Source organism: Mytilus galloprovincialis, chromosome 9, assembly GCF_965363235.1.
Source record: "Mytilus galloprovincialis chromosome 9, xbMytGall1.hap1.1, whole genome shotgun sequence".
NCBI classification, from domain to species: domain Eukaryota; kingdom Metazoa; phylum Mollusca; class Bivalvia; order Mytilida; family Mytilidae; genus Mytilus; species Mytilus galloprovincialis.
The window spans coordinates 11452656-11477511 of NC_134846.1; the positions used below are offsets into that span (position 1 = coordinate 11452656).

General features: G+C 31.5%; 1 protein-coding gene across 9 annotated transcripts in view; it reads right to left on the minus strand.

Annotated features, from left to right (window-relative positions):
* LOC143044397 (cholesterol transporter ABCA5-like) overlaps positions 1-24856 on the minus strand; it is a 294548-nt gene that overhangs the window by 258342 nt on the left and 11350 nt on the right. For 7 of the 9 annotated variants that reach the window (XM_076216391.1, XM_076216388.1, XM_076216394.1 and 4 more), the window contains exons 3-21: positions 23588-23676; positions 21834-22254; positions 21266-21375; positions 18895-19115; positions 17186-17546; positions 16773-16917; positions 15816-15981; positions 14809-14867; positions 14103-14236; positions 12917-13069; positions 11775-11894; positions 9346-9484; positions 8885-8975; positions 8408-8547; positions 7583-7699; positions 6498-6923; positions 4798-4917; positions 1291-1430; positions 646-918 (exon numbers count right to left, since the gene is read on the minus strand). In XM_076216391.1, coding sequence (XP_076072506.1) covers positions 646-918; positions 1291-1430; positions 4798-4917; positions 6498-6923; positions 7583-7699; positions 8408-8547; positions 8885-8975; positions 9346-9484; positions 11775-11894; positions 12917-13069; positions 14103-14236; positions 14809-14867; positions 15816-15981; positions 16773-16917; positions 17186-17546; positions 18895-19115; positions 21266-21375; positions 21834-22254; positions 23588-23676 — 3425 coding nt within the window. Of the gene's footprint in view, positions 1-645; positions 919-1290; positions 1431-4797; positions 4918-6497; positions 6924-7582; positions 7700-8407; positions 8548-8884; positions 8976-9345; positions 9485-11774; positions 11895-12916; positions 13070-14102; positions 14237-14808; positions 14868-15815; positions 15982-16772; positions 16918-17185; positions 17547-18894; positions 19116-21222; positions 21376-21833; positions 22255-23587; positions 23677-24856 lie in introns of those variants that run through there. The other 2 variants (XM_076216396.1, XM_076216397.1) reach the window with 2 other exon arrangements.

Consider the following 24856-nt stretch of genomic DNA (forward strand, 5'->3'; position numbering starts at 1 on the left):
ATTCATGTAGTGCCAATAAAAAATTTACTTGCTTATTTTTTCATAATTCTATTACATATAATTAAAAAGGCCATTTTTGAGAATTTCATATATTCCTTATTATTTCAGTTTCTGAAAAGAAATAGGTGCCTATGTTAAATGTTTGAAAAATCTAGAGAGAATCATTTCTGGCCAAATTTTCAATTGATTGGATATCAAATACCTGTCATTTTTTCTACCTTTTAAGTTCCGTTATTTATATACTATCATAAGAAGCTTCTGTCCAAGTTTGGTAAAAATCCAGGATAGTTTATGAATCTTATAAATGTTTTAAAAACTTTAACTGCAGACTATACTTAATGTTAACTGGAAGAAAAACTAAGTCCATTTATAAGTAAAATACAGAAAAAGTGGATTTTTTTTTTACAAAATTTACTTCTGGATATTATCTTTTGATCATAATCAAGCTTCTATTCAAGTTTGGTAGAAATCAAGGATAGTTTAAGAAAGTTATTAAAATTTCAAAAACTTTAACCACAGAGTGAATATTTGTGGCCGCCGCCACCACAGACACAGACGGAATGTAGGATTGCTTCTTCCACAAAAGACGAAGGCTCGAAAAAAATGTATAACCTGACAACCAATGCTGGAATAATCTTAAATTACCTGTCTATCTTTGACGAGATCAACAGCAAAACCTGGTGGCACAACAACAAAAGCAATGGCCACCAGTATAACAGATGAGAATGCATTGTTGTTGTATGTTAGTTTAGTTGATGGTTTCCACAATGGCAAACTTGCAGCAGATATTGTGTTCCTTGTTCCATTGACCAAGGACGATGCCATGGAGAGAAGACTGTTACTCATCAGAAGTATGACAGAAGGTATACTGTGTGTAGCTTTACTATTATATAGAATACTGTATCCAACATTGCTGATCTGAAAAATACATGAATACCTTTTTCATAGGGAGACATGACTTTCTTACCTTGATTTTTTTTAATCATTTCCATCAGTTTCAGAACAGCCAAAATGGAAAAATGGAAGAAAAGAAATGATAAAATTCAAATTCTTAAAAGGGAGTTAAATTGAAATGGAGTGGGCTGAGAATTTAGATATTTGTTAATCTAGCATTAAACAGCCTAGCAATGAATTAAAATGTACCAAGAAGAATCTTTACTTTCAAAAAATATAATTGTATTTGATTTTAAAAAAAATATATATTAGCTGTTTCAGAGCTCTAATTTCTTCAAACAAATTTGAAAAGTCTGATGATGATTGTTTTAAATCCCTCTTTATTTATATACATACTGAACTAGCTGTCACAGTGAGATTCTTTAAGTCTATTCCAAAGTTTGAGGTAGTATCTACGATCTCAGATGAGTTTGTGAAAGTTTTTGTTTCAAACATGCTCCTAAACATCTGAAGGAAAGCATTCCCAGTGGTGGTTCCTGAAATACACAATGTCATTTTACTACCATATCAAAGCAATATTTCAGTTCTTATATACATATCAATCTAGATCTAAAATACAAATAGGTATTAAAATAAATATTCGATTGGTAAAGGGGCATAACTCAAGAAAGGTTATAAAAATTCAAACTTGATCAGTGTTTTGTAGTAATAAGCATTGTATATAAGCTTCATTACATTTGGTTGAGGCAAACTAAAGTTAAAGAATGGTAACCAATTTTAAGACGTATGATGAACAGACAGAGAAGGGTAAAACTTAATGCCCCCTCTGCTACGGCGGGGGCATAAAAATTGTTCAGCTTATGTATTTCTTCTTACTACTTTTATAATCTAACCTTGTATATTTTATACTATGTCTACTGTCTGCCTGTCCCTGTTAACTAACGTCAATTCAAAAACCAAAGACACATGATGAGAAGGCAAAGTTGTGATCAAGAAAAACTACACAATGTGTTCATCTATCAAAGATGACAAAAGATTTTTGACTATTCAAAGACTGTTAGGTAGGACTTGTCAAGTTCAAACCATATTCATAATATCATGCTATAAAGTTTGCATGATAAGTTGAGATATTTTTTAACATCATATAAAAATAAAACATTACAGTGACTTGACTGTTAGTGTTGCTCTCCACCAATTGCAACTCATTCAAAATTTTGACCAAATTGCAATTTGTTTTATTAAACCAAACTGTTCAACTGGTCAGAATATTGTACAAATTGTTCAGTCAAAATGTGAAAGTGCAAGGTGATAAAATAAAATATACTTACAATCCTATATGACTTTAACTCCACTTTAATGATGTTGTGACAAAATTAGTTTATCAGTTTGTATTGTTATATTATAGTCATTTCCATGCTGAAGAGGAACTGTTTATTTTGAATTGCTATAAAATTGTCCAAACTAAGCTTTCATATAGTTTTTCTTTCTAAAAGTATTCTATATTTATAAGAATCAGATATCATTTTAAATAAAACATCATATATTCAGTAAAATATGTGTGAAATAACAATATGCTATTGATAAGTTTTCAGGGGAGATAACCTAAAATATTATTCTTTTGAATAAAGACTTTTTGAAAGAAAAGTTATTATCTCCCCCATGGAAACTTCCTACAAACATATATTGCAATTTTACACATATTTTACTGAATATGAAATGTTTTAATTCACATAATGTCTGATTCTTAAAAATATAGAATACTTTTAGAAAGAACAAGAGTGCACACGCTGAAATGTCTCGCCTTCTTACTAATCATTGATATTATGTTGATAGTCCTAAATATAAAGCTTTATTACAACTGTCAGATAAACTTAACATTGATCAATGAACCGTGAAAATGAGGTCAAGGTCAAATAAAACCTGCGTGACTGACATATAGATCATACAATATTTCCATACACCAAATAATTAGTTGACCATATAGTATTAAAAAAACCCACCAAAACTCAAAAACTTAACTTTGACCACTGAACCATGAAAATGAGGTCAAGGTCAGATGACACCTGCCAGTTGGACATGTACACCTTACAATCATTCCATACACCAAATATAGTAGACCTATTGCATACAGTATAAGAAAAACAAACCAAAACACAAAAACCTAACTATAACCACTGAACCATAAAAATGAGGTCAAGGTCAGATGACACCTGCCAGTTGGACATATACACCTTACAATCATTCCATACACCAAATATAGTAGACCTATTGCATACAGTATAAGAAAAACAGACCAAAACACAAAAACTTAAGTATAACCACTGAACCATCAAAATGAGGTCAAGGTCAGATGACAACTGCCAGTTGGACATGTACACCTTACAGTCCATCCATACACTGAATATACAAGACCTATTGCTTATAGTATCTGAGATATGGACTTGACCACCAAAACTTAACCTTGTTCACTGATCCATGAAATGAGGTCGAGGTCAAGTGAAAACTGTCTGGCGGGCATGAGGACCTTGCAAGGTACGCACATACCAAATATAGTTATCCTATTACTTATAATAAGAGAGAATTTAACATTACAAAAAATCTTTACTTTTTTTTCAAGTAGTCACTGAACCATGAAAATGAGGTCAAGGACATTGGACATGTGACTGACGGAAACTTCGTAACATGAGGCATCTATATACAAAGTATGAAGCATCCAAGTCTTCCACCCTCAAAAATATAAAGCTTTTAAGAAGTTAGCTAACGCCGCCGTCGCCGTAGCCGCCGTAGCCGCCGGATCACTATCCCTATGTCGAGCTTTCTGCGACAAAAGTCGCAGGCTCGACAAAAACTATATGAAAGCTTAGTTTGGACAATTTAATAGCAATTCAAAATAAACAGTTCCCCTTCAGCATGGAAATGAATATAATATAACTATACAAACTGATAAACTAATTTTGTCACAACATCATTAAAGTGGAGTTAAAGTCTTATAGGATTGTAAGTATGTTTTATTTTATCACCTTGCACTTTCATGACTTGGCTGTGGTTTTCTACAGCAGATGGTTCAAATTTCTGACCAGTTGAACAATTTGATTTTATAAAACAAATTGCAATTTGGTCAAAATTTTGAATGAGTTGCAATTGGTGGAGAGCAACACTAACAGTCAAGTCACTGTAATATGACATTTAAAAAAGCAAATTTTCTTACAGACTATATAAAAAATACAGAAAAAAATTAAACACATAATGTATATTATTCCTATATATATAGTTAAATTTAGACAATACCCTCAATAAATCCTTTTTTTGCTGATGCGGCGTAAAGCATTTATCAATCAATCAATAAATTTAGACGTTATTGAGGTGACTGTTAGTAAAGGGGAAAGGGTTGGAGCAAATAACATGTGAAATAAGTTCTATTCAACATGCATACAGAGCAGAAAATAATTCAACCATGGTAATACTGGTTCTCTCTTTAAAATTTCTGCCTTTCTTTCTAATTTATTAAAAAAATTCCATGTTGTCCTTTATTTACTCCATAAAACCTGATAAAATGTCACTTTTCTGATTAGGTGAAAAAAATCCACAATTAAATTTGCCTGAATAAGAGGGGAGGCCTCTGAGAATCAAAGCACTTGTTAGCACTGTTGGATAAATATTTCTTTCATTTTCAATGTGAACACATTCAGACAAAATTTTGAATTGGAGTTTCCTTTGTCCCTAATTGTAGTTGATATCTGAAAAATGTGTTTGTCATAATTAGTAAAACCTCAGTTACCGTTCAATTTATTAATTTTTCTAATTATTAGTAATCATGCATTGTTATTTGTAAACCGGTCATGAGATTGATTCCTATTTACCGCTAGGGACAATGCTTTCACCTGAACCAACCACATGTATTACCCACAAAACAGGAGATTTTCTCATCATTCCAAGACATTGACTGCCACGCTGCTATTCGTTTTCCAAACTTTAAATATCGGTTATTCCAATAGTTCCCAACGGAACAATAACCGGCAGAATCTTCAGAATAAATATGTGTTATATTTTAATATTTGTTTATTGAAACTAAAATCATAGGTGGTTCAATAAATTTTCTTCAAACCTGTTAGATCTAATCTGAGTTTTATCTGCAGTTTTTAGCAACAGTTGGGTACTAAAATCCTTAATACTCTGATATTTTACTTTAATACAGCATCTGATAAATTAAGGTGGTACCTAACACTACAGGGAGATAACGCTGTCAAATCACCTAAACGTTTTAATTATGTTGTGTTGTTAAGGGAATATTAAGCTTCTCAATGATTATGATCAAAATAAGTGTTTGTCAAACTGCTATATAACCAGTGTAATTTTTCTGATAAATTGGTTCAAATTTTTTGAAATTTTAATGTTTTTGTCAAAGGGTCAAAGTAAATACTTTGTCAAAATTTCATGAAAATTAAACAAGCCAAATTAATTTTACTGAAAGTGTTGGGTACCACCTTAAAATACAAATGAAATCTTGCAAAATAAAATGTATAGGGACATGTATGTTTCTGATTATAATAGAAAAAAGAGTAAAGGACAGATTTTATCATGGTTATAATATTTATGAAACAAAGCAGTTTAAGAATTGCCATTCAAATCCTCATATTGGCCTGAAAGACTTAGGATACAGATTATAATTACACTGTTGTTGTGAAATGTACATATAATTTACCTATATCAACTTATTTCACAAATAATTAATTTCCTGTTCAACCCTTGTGAGCTGTCATTGTGATTGTATAACCTTGCTGATGCAATGGATACTTGATGTTCTTTATTATAAAATACAGTGACTTGACTGTTAGTGTTGCTATCCACCAAAATTTTGACCAAGTTGCAATTTGTTTTATTAAACCAAATTGTTCAACTGGTCAGAATATTAAACAAATCGTTCAGTCAAAATGTGCAAGTGCAAGGTGATAAAATAAATCATACTTACAATCCTATAAGACTTTAACTCCACTTTGATGATGTTGTGACAAAATTAGTTTATCAGTTTGTATAGGTATATTATAGTCATTCCCATGCTGAAGGAACTGTTATTATTTTGAATTGTTATAAAAATGTCCAAACTTAGCTTTTATATAGTTTTTCTTTCTAAAAGTATTCTATAATATATCTATACAAACTGATGGACTTATTATGTCACAACATCATTAAAGTGGAGTTAAAGTCTTATAGGATTGTAAGTATGTTTTAATTTATCACTTTGCACTTTCATAACTTGGCTGTGGTTTTCTACAGCAGTTAGTTCAAATTTCTGACCAGTTGAACAATTTGATTTTATAAAACAAATTGCAATTTGGTCAGAATTTAGAATGAGTTGCAATTGGTGGAGAGCAACACTAACAGTCAAGTCTAATGTAATATAATTTATTAACATATATATGCCTATCTTTAAAATTAAAAACAAAAATACTAGTCAAAAACAGGAACTGATTCAGAATTTCTCATGGCAAGATGGTTACATTTGTTGTCAATGAAAAAAACTAGTGTTTAATGAAAAGATGTTTATATACTATATAACAATATATACCCCTGTAGCCGTGAGATGGAAGTCAAGTTATATTTACCTAATGAATCCCTAAGCAACACGGGTGGATTTTTAGCAGACGGTGAATAGTTTGTATAATTAGCATATATTCCTGATGCAAGTGTCAGATTCAATGGTGATGGTGCTGTTGCCGTGTTCATCGCTGATGTTTTACTCACTACTAATCCTACTACCACAAATACTACAGGAAGAATCAGATTCACGAATAACAAAGCCTTGTCTTTCAAACTTCTAATCAGGCGAACTTTGCTTAGGGCCCAAAATTGCTGCGTTTTTAAGTTATCTTGTTCTTTGACAAGTGGTGATTTTTCAAGGGCTTCTAGGATGTTGGCGGTACTTTTGCTGATTGGCTCGGCATCATGGTTATTATCAAGTGTGACTGCGCTGGCAGCATGACCACCTAGTTTCAACACGTCTTTGATATCCATGGATTGATCATCTTCCTCTTAATAATCAAAAGAAAAAACATGTTATAAAGAATATAATTCTTCTTTTTATAATTTGATTAAACCACATAAAATGAGGCACAATTTGCAGAAGTGCTTACACTAAAAATGTGTGCTCAATCTAACCCTTTTTCGTCCCTAAAAAATATTTTTTAAAAGTGTTCAATTCTTCTAATGACATTTTCATGCTTCATGTTTTTCTTGGCATTATTTTAACATTGAAATAATGCCAAGAAAAATTCAAACCTTGTAATAGGTAGAAAACATCCTGATCAATGACAAAATGGTAAATTTAATTTGTTGTGTCAATGATATAATTAAAACTCAGAGACCTTTGTTGATTTTTTATGGTAAACATGACATATTGTATTTATCTTTTGAAAATTATTCTACAAAAACATCCTCATCATAAAAGTGTGTCAAAGCACATAAATGTGTACAAGGATAGAAAACGTCAACAACACTATTTATTGATTATCTACATTTCTATTTTGAACTGGCAATGAAAGTGGTGAATTATTGCTATGTTCTTATCAGACCTGTGTATGCTTTCTAAAACTTTGGTATCACATATCTAAATTTAAGGATAAATCAGGAATACCCCAAAATTGTACTCTTATTCAACATCAAGTCATTGTCTATTTGTTTACATAATTACCTAGTGCCAAGAAAACTTCTTCCAGTGTTGTCATAGAAACACCATAACTTTTGATTCCCATAGATTCTGCTAATGTTGACACTTCAGTACTTTTAGATTCCAATGCAGCAAAAAGATCTATAAATAGAAATAGTCAAAATCGGATTGTCTTGTTACATTGTGAAATTCATTTGATAAAAGAGACATTCAACCAATATCAGTATTATTGTAAACCAACTTATTTTTCCTGGATACTTAATTTCGGGTATAACCCTTTTCATTTCATTTCACAGCTATTTAATTTAGTGAATTTCAAATTAACTTGATGTAGTCTGATAAGGAAAGATCAAAATTTTACATATTCACGATGATCTATATTCACATTGTTTTTCTACTCGCGAAAGTCAAGAAAATAACTTGGTTTACAGTATTCCATGGGAACTAAAATTGTTGGATTTCTTGGGTAAAGGTGAACCATAACTTTAGGTGTTCATTAAAGTGTAGATGTTTTTAAGTCCTGAATGTATAATTCTTAAAATCTACAAAAAAAAAAATCGTCAAAATGTTTTGTCAACCGCTGCAAACTAATATCAATTAATAGAAAATAAACGTATCAAAAGTTGTTTTATTTCAGAAAGTATTGTATGTTGTTAGCTCTTGTAACATAATAAGAAGCATAAACACACAAAATATAAAATATTGTAAATCAGTTAATTGTATTTAACATTGAATTCTGTCCAACCAATATGCAAAAAAAGCAGGACTCTATTTTAAGTTAAACTAAGCAATGAAGAAAATTCACAGATCATGAACATATATTTTGAATCCAGTTTGCAATGAACCTACTTTTAAAGCTGCCAACTTCCTCCAATGGTAAAGTATAAGCTAATTCCTTTCCATGAGTTCTCCTATGTTTGGCACCATCAACATTTTTACAAACAAGATCTGTGATACTGTCACGATCGCTAACTTTATCTACAACCATGCTGTAAAGTTCAAATAAATAAATTATATAACTAAAATATTTTTTTTATATTTTTTTTCTAAAATAATATCTTTATTGAGTTTTTTCTTTTTCGTAATGACAAATTACTCGACCTACAGCAAATAACAAAAACAAAGATATCCTTCAATGAATGATTAGCTTTTCAAGGAAAAATGTAAAAGGTCCCATTGAATAAACTACAGAAAACAAAAGCTATTGTATTTATACAATGGAACAGGTGAATTGGCAAATATTTAAATAGCTTTACAAAGAGGAACTCATTCAGGAGAAAGATTTCATTTCTTTTGCAATAATTAAAATCAGTAGTCATTACATACTTTAAATGATATCCTATTCCAAATCTGTTCTTCAGGAAAAGTGATGAACCACAGCATCTAAGTTGTCCTTTACTGATGAAAGCTTTCCTGTCTAAAATAGAAAAAGATTTAAGTTTTATAAGCACATTATACAATAAACAGCAGAATATGTGAATAAAATAAAACCACTCTGAACTCAAAATAGAACAAAATATGAAATTGTGATTGCTGTGGAATTAATTCAATATTTCAGATATTTTCAAGGCCCTTTAACGATTTAGTATAGGTTGTTGAATTTGCAATACTCTTCATATTTTTACAAACTTGTCATATTGGCTCTTACAAGATGCTGTCTCAATGAAAACTACAAATATGTACATTTTTTGAGATGTTTTTTTACAATTATCTTTTTTAGGGGTGTGGTTTGTGAAGAAATTACTCAGAATGCTTCAATCTCTGAAAAGGTTAATTCAGAAACCTACCAGCTAAAATATCTGCTTCATCCATGAAATGCGTGGTCAGAAGTATAACACGCCCTTTCTTCTTTTCTTTTAGGACAGACCAAAGATGACGTCTTGAAAATGGATCTATTCCTGCAGTGGGCTCGTCTAGAAACACAATCTGTATAAAAGACAAAAATATATACACCACAAACACATGCAACAAACATCTATATTGGGAAACTTGCTGTATGATGCCAAAATTCTGATATCCTGCTGTTGTAAAAAAAAAATTAGACTTATCTAAAGTTAATAAAAATAGACCAAGCAGCCAAGTTATCAGTTTAATTTTTGCATCTTCTTATGGATGCAACAACCTATTGGTTTTGGTATAGTTTTATCAGCAGATTTTATTATTGCTTTTATAATGAATGCAAAGACCTGCTGTATTTGGTATAACTTTTTTTGTGGTTTCTAAATTTGCCATTATCTGAGAGGGGCTTAAAGGGGGGTTATCTGAACGGAAGAACACAAAATAAAATTGCCATTTCACAATGAAAGAACAAAAACAAAATAGCTCATTGATCTTCCTACCGATTTCACGTAACACAATGAATATGACGAACCTTTTCCACGGCTGCACGTGAAATAAAAATGGCAAAACATGTTGCTCAAAAATAACCCTTTACCACCCTCATCTGATGCTGACCTCAAAATGTCGTAAAAGTAAGATGCAACAAGAATGTGTCCAAAGTATACGGATGCCCCACTTGCACTATCCTTTTCCATGTTCCATGGACCGTGAAATTGGGTAATTATCTAATTTGGCATTAAAGTTAGAAAGATCATATCATAAGCAACAAGTGTACTAAGTTTCAAGTTGATGGACTTCAGCTTCATCAAAAACTACATTGACCAAAAACTTTAACCTGAAACTCCCACTTTCATTTTCTATGTTCAGTGGACCGTGGAATTGGGGTCAAAAGTCTAATTTGGCTTAAAAATTAGAAAGATCATCTCATAAGCAACAAGTGTACTAAGTTTCAAGTTGATTGGACTTCAGCTTCATCAAAAACTACCTTGACCAAAAACTTTAACCTGGACAGACGAACGGAACCACAGACGGACGGACAGACGGATGGACAGACGGACGGACGAACGGAGCCACAGACCAGAAAACATAATGCCCCTCTACTATCGTAGGTGGGGCATAAAAATTCCTAGCTATATGTACAAATTTTTGAATGGATAAAGGGGTAATATACATCCGTGAGCAACATTTAAGGCAGGGTAAAGAAATCCTTTATTTCTTTTATTGTTTTCTGCTGAAGTATTGAAAATTTAATTAGTCAATTCAAGAGAATAGAATTATTATCATGATTATATGACGATGTAAAACATATCCCAGTGTTTATGATCTTGAAAACAGAAAATGATATAGAAAACAAGAATGTGTCCACAGTACACGGATGCCCCACTCACACTATCATTTTCTATGTTTAAAGGACTGTGAAATTGGAATAAATTCTCTAATTTGGCATTAAAATTAGAATGATCTTATCAAAGGGAACATGTATACTAAGTTTCAAGTTGATTGGACTTCTACTTTATCAAAAACTACCTTGACCAAAAACTTTAACCTGAAATTTGCACTATCATTTTCTATGTTCAGTGAACCGTAAAATTGGGGTCAAAACTCTAATTTGGCATTTAAATTAGAAAGATCATATCATAGGGCACATGTATACTAAGTTTCAAGTTGATTGGACTTCAACTTCATCAAAAACTACCTTGACCAAAAACTTTAACCTGAAGCCAAAAACTTTAACCTGAAATTTGCACTATCATTTTCTATGTTCAGTGAACCGTAAAATTGGGGTCAAAACTCTAATTTGGCATTTAAATTAGAAAGATCATATCATAGGGCACATGTATACTAAGTTTCAAGTTGATTGGACTTCAACTTCATCAAAACTACCTTGACCAAAAACTTTAACCTGAAGCCAAAAACTTTAACCTGAAATTTGCACTATCATTTTCTATGTTCAGTGAACCAAAAAATTGGGGTCAAAACTCTAATTTGGCATTTAAATTAGAAAGATCATATCATAGGGCACATGTATACTAAGTTTCAAGTTGATTGGACTTCAACTTCATCAAAAACTACCTTGACCAAAAACTTTAACCTGAAATTTGCACTATCATTTTCTATCAGTGAACCGTAAAATTGGGGTCAAAACTCTAATTTGGCATTTAAATTAGAAAGATCATATCATAAGGAACATGTGTACTAAGTTTCAAGTTGATTGGACTTCAACTTCATCAAAAACTACCTCGACCAAAAACTTTAACCTGAAGCGGGACAGACGGACGAACGGACGAACGAACAGACGGACGAACGGACGCACAGACCAGAAAACATAATGCCCATAAATGGGGCATAAAAAGAAATCTAACAGTAAAGAAAGTACCTTTGGATCTCCGATCAGAGCTATAGCTACAGACAACTTTCTCTTCTGTCCACCACTAAGGTTTAATGCAAATGTATCATCTTGATCAAGTAATCCAACATCATTTAATATCTGCTTTATCTGGGAAAAAATAAAAAATCATTAAGGTGGTACCCAACACTTTAACTAAAATTAATTTGGCTCGTTTAATTTTCTTAAAATTTTGACAAAGTATTTACAAAAATATTAAAATTTCAAAAAATTTGAACCAACTGTTTTATCAGAAAAATTACACTGGTTATATAGCAATTTGACAACCACCAATTTTGATCAAAAGAGAAGCTTAATATTCCCTTAACAACACAACGTAATTAAAACATTTAGCTGATATTACAGAGTTATCTCCCTGTAGTATTAGGTACCACCTTAAACATATCATTGTATTCCCTTTCTATTCTACTGGGAATTCATCATTTCCGTGGGTACCGAATTTTTTTTGAATTGAGGAAAACTTCAGTATCATGTATTTCATGATTTTGCAAAAGTCTGCATACATTCTTATAGAAAATTTGTAATTCATTGGACATTGAAATACGCATGTTCACTAGCCAAGGAGATGAGGAGTGGATCGTAATCCTTGGCTAGCGAAGATGTGAAATTCGTGGTTCCCATATTACCTCGAAATCCATGAAAATTGATATCCAACAAATAATAACAAATTTACAGTAGTTAGAAACTTTTCAGGGGTCAAGGTCTTCACTACTCTAGCTAAGACATTAAATTTTGGTAAAAAAAAGAAGAGACAATTTTTTTCATTTTCTTGCAAAGCTTACCTGGCAAGAAAAACACCAATGCACTGTTGAAAAGAATTAGTAATTTTCAAAAATTGGAAACATATAAATACTAAATTGATTATGATGATTTAGAATACAATTAAAATGTCATCAAGGGTTTTTTCTGATACAATCAGTCCAGTGTAAAAGTTAACAAAGATAATATCTTTTCCTTTTAAAATTATCTGAAAATTGTCATGATATTTTGAAAGGTTAATAAATGAACTTTCACAATTTCAGAGATTATGTATTTCAGAAAGGGAAGTAACTCTTGAAATATTTATTGATAAATTATGCAGTGAGATTCCATTTCATTATTGTTGCACTTACTGATTTCATCATATTATCTTTTTTAGTTCCTTTGATTCCAGCAAACAATTTAAGATGTTCAATGACTGTCAATTTGTCAAACAAAATGTTGTGCTGCGGACATACCCCTGTTGTTTGTCTGATCTTTAACATATCTCCTGGGTTATTTATGTCCTGTGTGGAAAAAACAAAATTCACACATTATTATCACAAGAGTGCACACACTGAAATGTCTCGCCTTCTTTAATAATCATTGATATTATGTTGATAGTCCTAAATATAAAGCTTTATTACAACTGTCACATAAAATAAACATTAACCAAGATAACTAAACATTGACGAATGAACCATGAAAATGAGGTCAAGGTCAGATGAACCATGCCAGGCAGACATGTAAACAGCTAACAATTAGTCCATACAACAAATATAGTTGACCAATTGCTTATAGCTTAAGAAAAAAAAGACCAAAACACAAAAACTTAACACTGAGCATTGAACCATGAAAATGATGTCAAGGTAGAATAAAACCTGCGCTACTGACATATATAGATCATAAAATAAAAGTTTGCTAACGCCTCCGCCCATCACTATCTCTATGTCGAGCTTTCTGCAACAAAAGTTGCAGGCTCGACAAAAAATCATGAAATAATGGCAGTTACATTCTAAAAATGAATAACTTGGCCTTCTTTCACCTACATAGAGCCATACAAAACTAACCATTAAAGTTACATGTAATACTCTCCAGGGGCGGATCCAGCCATTTTAAAAAGGGGGGGGTTCCCAACACAGGAAAAGGGGGGTTCCAACTATATGTCCCCATTCAAATGCATTGATCGGCCAAAAAAAGTGGGGGTTCCAACCCCCCTCCCCCCTTCCCCCCCCCCTGGATCCGCCAATGCTCTCAATCTTAAATCTAAACTTTAACCCATACCTAACCTTGACACTAACCACAACACGAAAAACTAACCTTAACCAAACCTAATCTATAATAACTCTTACAATAAAGTACAGGCACCCCTAAAGTTCAAGAAGGCCAATTAGTTTATTAAACATCATTCAAATAGTTAAATTTTCCTAACAGAAAAACAACAACTTTCCACATTACAAAGTTTTATGTTATTTATTCATTTGTTATAAATTCAATTCAGAAAAAGAACTAAACACTGCATGTTACAACCAGACAACATGTCCTATTTATTGAACTTACCAAACCTAAGACTTTAGCTGTTCCCCTTGTTGGTGACACCAGACCAGATAACATGTTGAACAGTGTTGTCTTGCCCGCTCCATTATGTCCAAGCAAACATGTGATCTGTCCTGTGTACATTTCTAGAGACAATTCTAAAAAAAAATTCACTTTGATAATATTGAACTCTTTTATATTTCAGACATAAAAATCCATCTTTTTATCCTATGATGGCATATCAAGAAAAAAACAAAAAATTCTTTTTATTTTCTTTTACTTTTCAAATAACAATAAAACTGTTGACACAGAGGAATGTCTCACTTATATGTAAATTGATAATAAAATTCCAATATATAAATTTAAATTGCAATACTTTAACATTTAATATATAGTATAAATATGTATGCCAACATTCAGTCAATAGACCCTTACAACCTGTGGATATGAGATATGCAAATGCTAATACAAATGCATACTGAATATCTTTGAATATAATAATCACAAATGTAATCCTCATTGTAATGAGAGGAGTCAAGGATATAAACATCTAACCAATATAATTAACCTGCATGTGAGTTGCTCCCCTTGAAAAATTAAACAGACCAAATCACAAACTGTAACAATTGTTGATGCAGGTACCCATCGGTTAGAAACAGCATGCCTAACTCTCACATCAAAGACTTTCTTGTAGCAATAGAATTCGTTTACATTAGTATAATATGCTTACTATATACTGCGGTGACTGTTTCTTCTTTCCCACTGAATTCTTTAGTAAGATTTAAAATTCTGAAATTAAAGAAGATTTATGGATTATTGCATTTCCTATTTCAATATCTTGGAAATTGTTGGGTTTTTTTTTCATGAAGGGTAAACATTTATTAAGCAGGTACAAATAAGTTAAGAAAAATACCAGCTACAATAAGAAAATTGAATTCATATCTAAATTATGCAATAATGATTTCATGTGTTGTGACACAATTCATTTCCTTTGATCCTCCATTGGTTACTCCAATTGGCTTGAAAAATATCAGGATGGCTCAATTTTTTCTTTGGAATCCTTAGTTTCACTTGCCTTGATATTTTTTTTCTCTGGCACTATTCAATTTTTTCTTTACAAAAATAAATGTTTACAGGACAATATGCTCACTCCCAAGTCCACCCATCTTGACATCTATTATCAGCAAACAACAAATTTTGTATCAAAACCATAGTAAGGCATAAATTAAAGAAGTGCACACTTCCTAAGTTCAAGTGGATGTCATGGTAAACTACTTTAAACCAAAACATGCAAAACTTTAACCTAACATGGGAAAGAGCAATGGACTTCAAGGACAAACAGATAGATGGACTAATAGACAGAAAATCATAATGTCCTCCTTCTATTGTATGTGTATTTCAAAATCATATGTTATATTGGCTATATTTGGGAATATGACAGTTGTTATCCATTTGTTTAATGTGTTTGAGCTTTTGATTTTGCCAATTGATTAGGGAATTCCAATTTGAATTTTCCTCATGGATCAGTATTTTTGTTGTTTTACTTGTTGATATTAGTCAGGGACACTAATATACATGCATAACATGGCTTTATATTTTTAATATTTATACAGGTAACATACTAAAATTATCAAATCAGAATATTTGGGAATTTCAATTGCAAAAATCTTATATTAGGTGCAATTTTAGGGTCATCTAACTTCCCGATAATTTTGGATAAAAAATAGTATTATCTACCTGACTCCTGTATGCTCTCTCATATCACTGGTCACTTTCTCCACATCATTACCAAATAAGGCATCATAATCCTCCGCCCTTTCATCATTATCTTCTTCTCTTGTACCAGGACACCAGTACGACTTCATAAAGATGTAATAAGGTGGCTTCTTGGCACCATATTCAGCTAGAACAAACAATTTAAAACTATTATAAAAAAAAAGAAGATGTGGTATGATTGCCAATAAGACAACTCTCCACAAAAGACGAAAATGAATTTTTTTTTAAATCAATTTAGAACAGGTAATTTTGATGCGCATTGAACATGTTCTGTTCGGAACATAAGAATCATTTATGTTATTACTAGAATTGGGTTGATGCCTCTACTGGTTGATGGAATGTCTCAGAGGGAATCACCAGCCCAGTAGCTAGTACTTTAATACTGGCATGAATATACAGATTTTGTGTTACTAAAATTTGTTTTTACAAAATTTTGGAACTTATTTTAAGGCCAATGGCCGAAATGTCTTGAAAAATTGGTTTATTGATATAATTATATAAAGTATGCTCCCTATAGAAATTTTGAAAACAAGAACTTATTTTAAATTAAGGAATATATCTCCCTCATGCAAAAAGAAATGATACTGATTTTTTTCTTTCAAAACATACTGGCATGTTATATGTTATATTAGTATGAGATCATGACAACTGTAAACCAACTAATTTTCGCGGATACTTTATTTTGTGTTTATCCCTTTCTAGTCTTCTTCGCAGCGATTTAATTCTGTGTTTTTCTTATTTACTTGATGAAGTTATATAAGGAAAGGTCCAAGTTTAGCATTTTCACGACAATTTAATTTCGCGTTATTTTTCTACAAAAATAAATCACTTACAAAATTAAGATGGTTTATAACTTTACAGTATGTTGAAGAAAAAAAAAAGATTAACGTGATATTAAAATTAAATATTTATTCTTACTAGGGATGACATTGTCCAGATACATGGCTAAGACAAAGTATAAAATACTGTCAAAAAGTAACATGAACATTGGAATATAGAGTGGAAAGTCTCCTTGTCCGGCAGTCGTAAAATCCATTCCAACTCCAATATCCAAAAACACTGCCTGAAAAATATCACAAAAAGCAAGGTTATGCTACAGAAACAAAGTAAAGTTTGCCAACATAAAAGATTGGTATCAATTTTAGAAAGCTGCAATTTGTAGTTCAAGAAAAAAATAGAACTAAAATTTCATAGGATGGATGGACACACAGGTATAGACTGAGGTAAAGCAGTATACTCCCACCATCAGAGAAGTTATTTAATCATCACTGTTATATCCATATTCAAATTGTTATTATAATAAATTCCTACTAAGTTGATATATAGCATACCTGATCAATAGCTAATGACACACAGCACGGTGAAATTAGACACATAAATCCCCTGGCTACTGCTGGAATGGAATACGTCACAGTACCATCTTCATTTAACTGTCTTGTCAAACTGACAACCAAGTACAAACAGCTTAACAACATGACGAATAAACTGGCCACGCCTCCAGCTGTTTGTGCCTTGTTAAAGAATGGTGTTAACAGACAGGCAAAAGAGATAATAGAAAGTCCATAAAACATCAAAATCAGGAAAAACAAGAACACATTACTGTTAATAAAAAATCCGCTAACATATGCCAATATAACTGTTACTACGGTAACTATAGAGATGAAAATAAGGTACACAAGTCCCCAGGAAAGCCTACAATGGAAATTAAATAAAAATAAACAAAGCACTTAATCATTTTCATTATTATAGACAAACGACTAAAGACTGCAAACATACTTCACTGTGAAGGGCAGCCATGTCTGTTTTCATTAATATCTTAATCTATAGGGCAGCCATGTCTGCTTTCATTAATATCTTAATCTATAGGGCAGCCATGTCTGCTTTCATTAATATCTTAATCTATAGGGCAGCCATGTCTGCTTTCATTAATATCTTAATCTATAGGGCAGCCATGTCTGCTTTCATTAATATCTTAATCTATAGGGCAGCCATGTCTGCTTTCATTAATATCTTAATCTATAGGGCAGCCATGTCTGCTTTCATTAATATCTTAATCTATAGGGCAGCCATGTCTGCTTTCATTAATATCTTAATCTATAGGGCAGCCATGTCTGCTTTCATTAATATCTTAATCTATAGGGCAGCCATGTCTGCTTTCATTAATATCTTAATCTATAGGGCAGCCATGTCTGCTTTCATTAATATCTTAATCTATAGGGCAGCCATGTCTGCTTTCATTAATATCTTAATCTATAGGGCAGCCATGTCTGCTTTCATTAATATCTTAATCTATAGGGCAGCCATGTCTGCTTTCATTAATATCTTAATCTATAGGGCAGCCATGTCTGCTTTCATTAATATCTTAATCTATAGGGCAGCCATGTCTGCTTTCATTAATATCTTAATCTATAGGGCAGCCATGTCTGCTTTCATTAATATCTTAATCTATAGGGCAGCCATGTCTGCTTTCATTAATATCTTAATCTATAGGGCAGCCATGTCTGCTTTCATTAATATCTTTATCTATAATGTACATTAAAGACAATTTTTAACCTAGGGAATTGGCAATCATTATGATCATGCCAACTGTTCTATAACCTTTAAATCATATTTGGAATTCATTTGTTCAGAATATCTGAGAGGATTTCATCCTTTTTTTAAATTAAAACAGCATACATTTTTTTAAGACAAGTATACAAAAAAAATAAAAAAGAAGAAGAAATAAAAGCATATTTAGGATCGTAAATAACTTTATTGACTAACTTTCACTTTTCACTATACTATATTTTTTTTACTTTCACTTTCTATTTATATCTATAACATCGTCATAACAACCTCTATTGTACAGCTGTACAGCGAACCACACAACCGCAAAATTTCTACTTCACTGTTTGATTTCATGTGTAATATTGTCTTCAAGACGCCACCCTTGTTGGCGAAACATGTCGACCAGAATAAACTCTTACCATGCGGTAATTGATGGGTGTTGTTGTCTTTATTGTTTTAATTAAGGAAATTAATAATTCTAAGCAAATTTTACCAAAAAGCAGAATCTCGTAAGCCCATCATTTTCATCCCTTCCTTTATCTTTTTCTCCTTCTCTGCCACAAGGTGCACGGTGAGGAAATTAACAAATGGCGAGTATGCTAAGACAAAGTATATTGACGATAACACTTGGATGTATGTTGAATCTGGTTTGTATGATGGCTTGGGTAACATCTCAACCGTTACATCTGGTAATGGGTAGGAAGGATAGTCCATCTATAAAGAAACAGTTGAATTAGCATACCATCAGGACCATGTAAGCACAGAATAGACACTTTATTTAGATTCAAGCATTTAGTGAGGCTTTCTGATTTTTATAGTTTGTTCTTATGCTGTGCAGTTATACCACTGTCCCATGTTAATAAGTGTGTGATGTAATTAATAAAACATAATGAAGGAAGTAATATGCCAAATTTTAACTAAAAATGCAATATATATTATGGAATTTTTGGCTTATTTAACATAGATCTCATGCATCACAAAAATATATTCTTGTTTGCATGTTGTTTATTACAAGCTGCACTTGATGTGTCAATATGTTATTGGAGAGAGTTGTACACTATAACATATCATAGTGAGTCATACAGTCAAATTTTGGCGAATTTTACAATTTCACAGTCAGGAATGTATAACCTGTAAAAAGGAAACATTTTACACAAAAATACAAATAAGAGGCTATTATTTGAACTTGGAGTTATTTTTAATTATGGAATTTACATAATTTCTTGTACTTGAGATTTTTAATAAATTCCATGTTTATTCTGTACTTAAATGTTCTGTGCTGCGCACAACACTTGCTATAACAAAGAAGATAGCACATTTTCAATAGAATATACTGTGCCATGCACAACACTATCTACACAAAATACATTTTATGGAAAGTGGTATGAACTGCTCAAAACATTATAATACCAAATAAACATGAAAGGAGTAGGTTCAGTAAGACCACTTTTTGGCCCCAGAATATAGCAGTTTTAGAAAATTGTGAAAATGTTATCGTTAAGATATTTATTGAAAAGTAGAATGCTTCTGCTACATAAATATGGGCTGTTTTTAACAATACAATGCACATATATCGGGTACTAGCATCATTAAGTCATGCTAAATTACTGAAATCTTCACAATTTTAGCAATGAAAGTGGCCGCATTCGTGTTCATTCATAATATTGAAATATAAGTTGTAGTTGATGATAATACATAATATATATATATATATAAAGGTCGAGGATGAACACAGATGCGGCCACTTTCATTTTTGACAAAAACCACCTGAAAAGTGACGATTTTTGGCATATTTGATAGATTTTTCATATTAAGCTTGAATTAGAGTGTTTTTAATGACTCAATTAGCTAAAAACTTTCACATAAACTAATCGAATCAATCCAAATAGCCACTTAAGTGTTTAAAAAGTCTCTAAAATCTTTCGTTAGATGAACTTGAAAATTGAGGCCGAATCAGCCCTTACCGGACCTACTCCTTTCTTAAAAATTTCAAGCAAAAGAAATTATGCAAATTCCATAATTAAAAATGATTCCAAGTTCAAATAATGTAAATTTAGAAATTTTGCAAAAAATGAGACAGTGTTGTAAACGCAATAATTTAAACTCGCATTTTGAAATATTTTATATGAATTTAACAGGATTTTTCTCAAAATCATAAAAATTAAAATCGCATTTAAGTCTAAAATGATAAAATCGCAATAATTTTTGAATTTACAGTAATAGCCTTTTAAATGCTTTCTATTAAATAAAATTTTGGTAATTTTAGAAATATTGATATACATAAAAATTTTGATTTAAGGACCATAAAAATCAAACCATCCAATTTTACAAGTGTTTGCTTTACACAGGTTATAGAATATTCATCTGTTTCGAGGAACCAGTCATGACAGACATCTGCTTTATGGTTCATGTAACCTTATATCTTTTATGCCAAACGGAATCGAACCAGGAACCTTTGTGTTAGTACCCCAATGCACTAACCACTACACCGCGGCTCTCATTTCAGGAACTCAATTTTCAACTCTCCCTTGACACCATTTGCGAGTATGGTCTTGAGGAAACAATGATAGTCTGACGGAAGGAGGCGATAAATGGCTGACCCATGTTAAGAGAGAGCCATATATCTCTTGCACGTTAAAGACACCCTTGTAGATTTTGGAAAAGAGAAGGCTAATGCTGCTACAAGGCAGCACTTGCACCCGCAAAGTGGAAAGGGATTAATATAAGTTGCAAAACTTTTATCTTTAACTAAAGCTGTTAGAATTCTACCTTGTAAACTGGATGCCACAAAGATTAACTTATTTACAGTATCAAGTCCTACCCTAATTAATACTGTATCTATAGCTAACTGAAGCAAGTCCTACCCTAATTAATACTGTATCTATAGCTAACTGAAGCAAAGAGAATCCAGGATTTAAATACTGGTTAACATCACAGCTAGATTGATCCAGTCCATCTCCATCTCGACACTGTCCTGAACAATAGAAAATAAAATAACAGCTTGCTAAATAATCATCCCTCACAGCTATGAGATGTTAAACAAAGAATTAAAAGTACAAACAAGTCTAATAACACGTTGAATTTGCAGGTTTATGAAAGAATGTGTTTATTGACCTCAAGTTGGGTTAACTTTGCATAGAAGGGAAATAACTCTTGTTCCAACTAAGTCAATAGAAAACTCAGCTTGTAAATCACTTAAAATGATGTTAATGAAATAAAACATGAAGAAGCAATATCATATAGAGCATTTAAAGTCTTTGCGTAATACATTGATGCAAAGAATATCATTCAGTAAGGTTAAGGACAATATGGTCAACTTAAGAATTGTACAATTATTTTACAGTTAAATTCAAATTTCAGAAATGGCAACATCTATTTCTTATCTATGCATTTGTCCAGCAATTTTGATCTTTTAAATACATGTTAACTTACCAGCAACAGAAGTCCAAGATCCTGTGCCAGGAACTTTGTTAGAAGGAAATCTCAATGCATATGAGTAATTATCTCCCCCTGAATATTCAAAGATGATTCCGGCAGCAACATTATCTGTATAAGCATCATAATAATCATCCATTGCTGTTTTGTCAGTAAAATACATAAGAGACGGACCTTGACCAGATGTTATGTTACCCATTTCTTTAAATACTTTAATCGTTTCATTGGCCATAGAATGTGAATTAGATGTGTCTGGAGATATTAGAATGTATTTTCCATTAAAAAAGTTTCGGTCTAAAAATTTAGCATTTGTCATTGAATATGTTGGGAAGTCAGTTATCCTTGGTTTTTCTGTGCCTTTGTTGAAAGCCTTTACCAATATCAGAATGGCAATAAAGTATAATGGATACAGAATTTCCTGGAAATAAATAATCCAAAAAAGCGTTATCATTCAAAAACGTATAATTCCGTTCTAACAATATACATGTATTAATAAACGGGTGTTTTTAGAGGACTTTGACGGTTAATATCTATAATATGTTAAATTTGACTATAATATATTCTTATATCATAAAAAATAAATATTAATAAATATAATAATTTTTATTCAATTCATTACGATTCTTTTTCTCTCCTTTAAAATATGTTATTGTATTCCTTGTAAAATATAAAACAGTTTTAAGTAATGTTTTGATGTTCAATTATTATAATGGATAATCAGGTGGTTGAGACAACCAAACAAACAAACAAACAAACAATGAGTGAAAACCAAACAAAATAATCAATTTACAATTTTCTCTTCAGTTGTGATTTTCTAAGAAACTCTTCAAGCCCACTGTAAAAAGGTTGCAGGATAAGTGTAGATTAGCTTTAAATATACTCCAAAATATTTCTTTTGAATATTAAAGGGGCACTAGCTACGAGATATATAAAAAATCTAAAGTTTGATTTTTTTCTGTTCAATCAATAATGAAAGTGAAACAGTGAAATAACAATTTGCTTTTGCAGCCAAAAAGGTTCAATTTTGTCAAATTTCACTAAGAAACATTGATAATTAGTTATTCACTTGCAAGTGAATGAGTCGACCTCTTTAAATCCGCATTCATGTGAACTTCAATTTAACCCCTAGCTATAGATTGACAACGCATGCATTGTACGTGTACTGGTTATTTAAAGAAAAAGAATGTCAACAATGAAAGTGAAACTACGGTAAATCATTTGATTACTAATTTTCGATGCACATAAAATTATTCTTATATGGTTAAAAACAATGAGAAACATATATTTTTAATCTATAAAATAAAATCAAACAGACCTATAAAAATCAAATTGAACATGTTGGTTTAATCTATTCATATCTCTTTTTTATGTTTACATCGCTTATATGGTCATCTGAGGTCAAATCGATAGTTAATTAGATGGCGTCTGGACTAAAATACACACGAAACTAACCTATATATTATCTACCCCATGCTCTGTTAACTGTTTATTTTAGACTTTTGGTAGTTTGGATATATGTTTTACATTGTTATAAATCAAATATGAGAATTTGAGTCAAATCGGTGACCATGAATTTGACAGCTAGTGCCCCTTTAAGTGAATTTTAGAGTATTAAACTAAACATTTAAAGTTTTTCTGATTTCTTTTTTATTTTATTTGGGTTGACTAGTTCAATATAAACAATTAAATGAAAAACACTCACTGAAATTAACTACAAATGTATGCCAAGATCTTTACGGATAATAAATTACCTGTGCTACTTGTTTTTTATTTCTCTTCTTCAGTAAAATATTCTTCCACATAAGAATTTTAAACTGATCCCAAAAGGTTGCCATTTTTTCTGAAAAAGAATTTAAATTTGATTGAAGGTTACAGTCATGATAAGATGATTGGAGGTAGTCCATTTCATATGTCATTTATGGAATAAATAGAGAAAAAAAAAAGAATTGTAACTTTAAATCAAATCAATGTTCTTCAAGTATAAATTGTAGATCATAGTTACATTCTAATTTTATATTGAAGACGTAAGAAATACTATTTGTCACTACCATGTTTCATAAAGTTACAGTACTAATTTCAATAGGATACTTTCAGAATAAGTTAAAGTGTGTCAATAGGTCACTTTATATCAGAGAATTTAACTTTTACAAAAGAAGAAGACAACTAAAGAGTAATATTTAGGTCTCAGTGACCTATATTTCAAGTGAATAATTATAAATGATTCTGCACATTATTAATAGAATATCAATTTGAATCCCAGAACTGAATCTGTGATGTCATGCATGTGGTTAGGTAAAAAAAATACCTGTGTTTCTACTAACCCTACCTACCCTTATTTTTAGTGGTTTCCCTTTAACTTTTTATTCCATTTTGGAAAAAGCACTGTTAAAGTCAGAAAATTCCCTAGAAGTAACCATCTAAAAATGTTTGTAAAATAAAATGATATTGCCTACCTACTTACCCTTTTCTTTTAACATGTTAGCAGAAACAAATTCGCCCTATAGGTATAGATGTATCCCAGTTCTGTAAATTCATTTTATAAAACATATTTGACTACTTTTTCTAAATCATTTACCTACACCTGGATTAATTCAAAATCATATCACTTGACTAGACAATTTAGGATCATTTAAAGCTTAGTTAATGAACACATAAATATCATAGCACACTGCATGTCGACCTGTCTTGGGGTTTTATTTGGTTTATGTAGACCTGTCTTGGGGTTTTATTTGGTTTATGTAGACCTGTCTTGGGGTTTTATTTGGTCTATGTAGACCTGTCTTGGGGTTTTATTATGTTTGTGTTGGGATGTTGTTTCAATGATGTTATTACCAATGTCATTTCAACTGATCGGGCGGAGCTTACGTTTTAATTGCATAAGGACAGTCTATTTGAAGATGTGTGTGATAAGGATGATAGCCGTTATAATTATTACTGATTTCTAATCACCTATCAGTGTCGTCAAAGGAATTTATAAAAAACAATGACTGGACACTTCATTGATGAGTTTATCCTAAAAC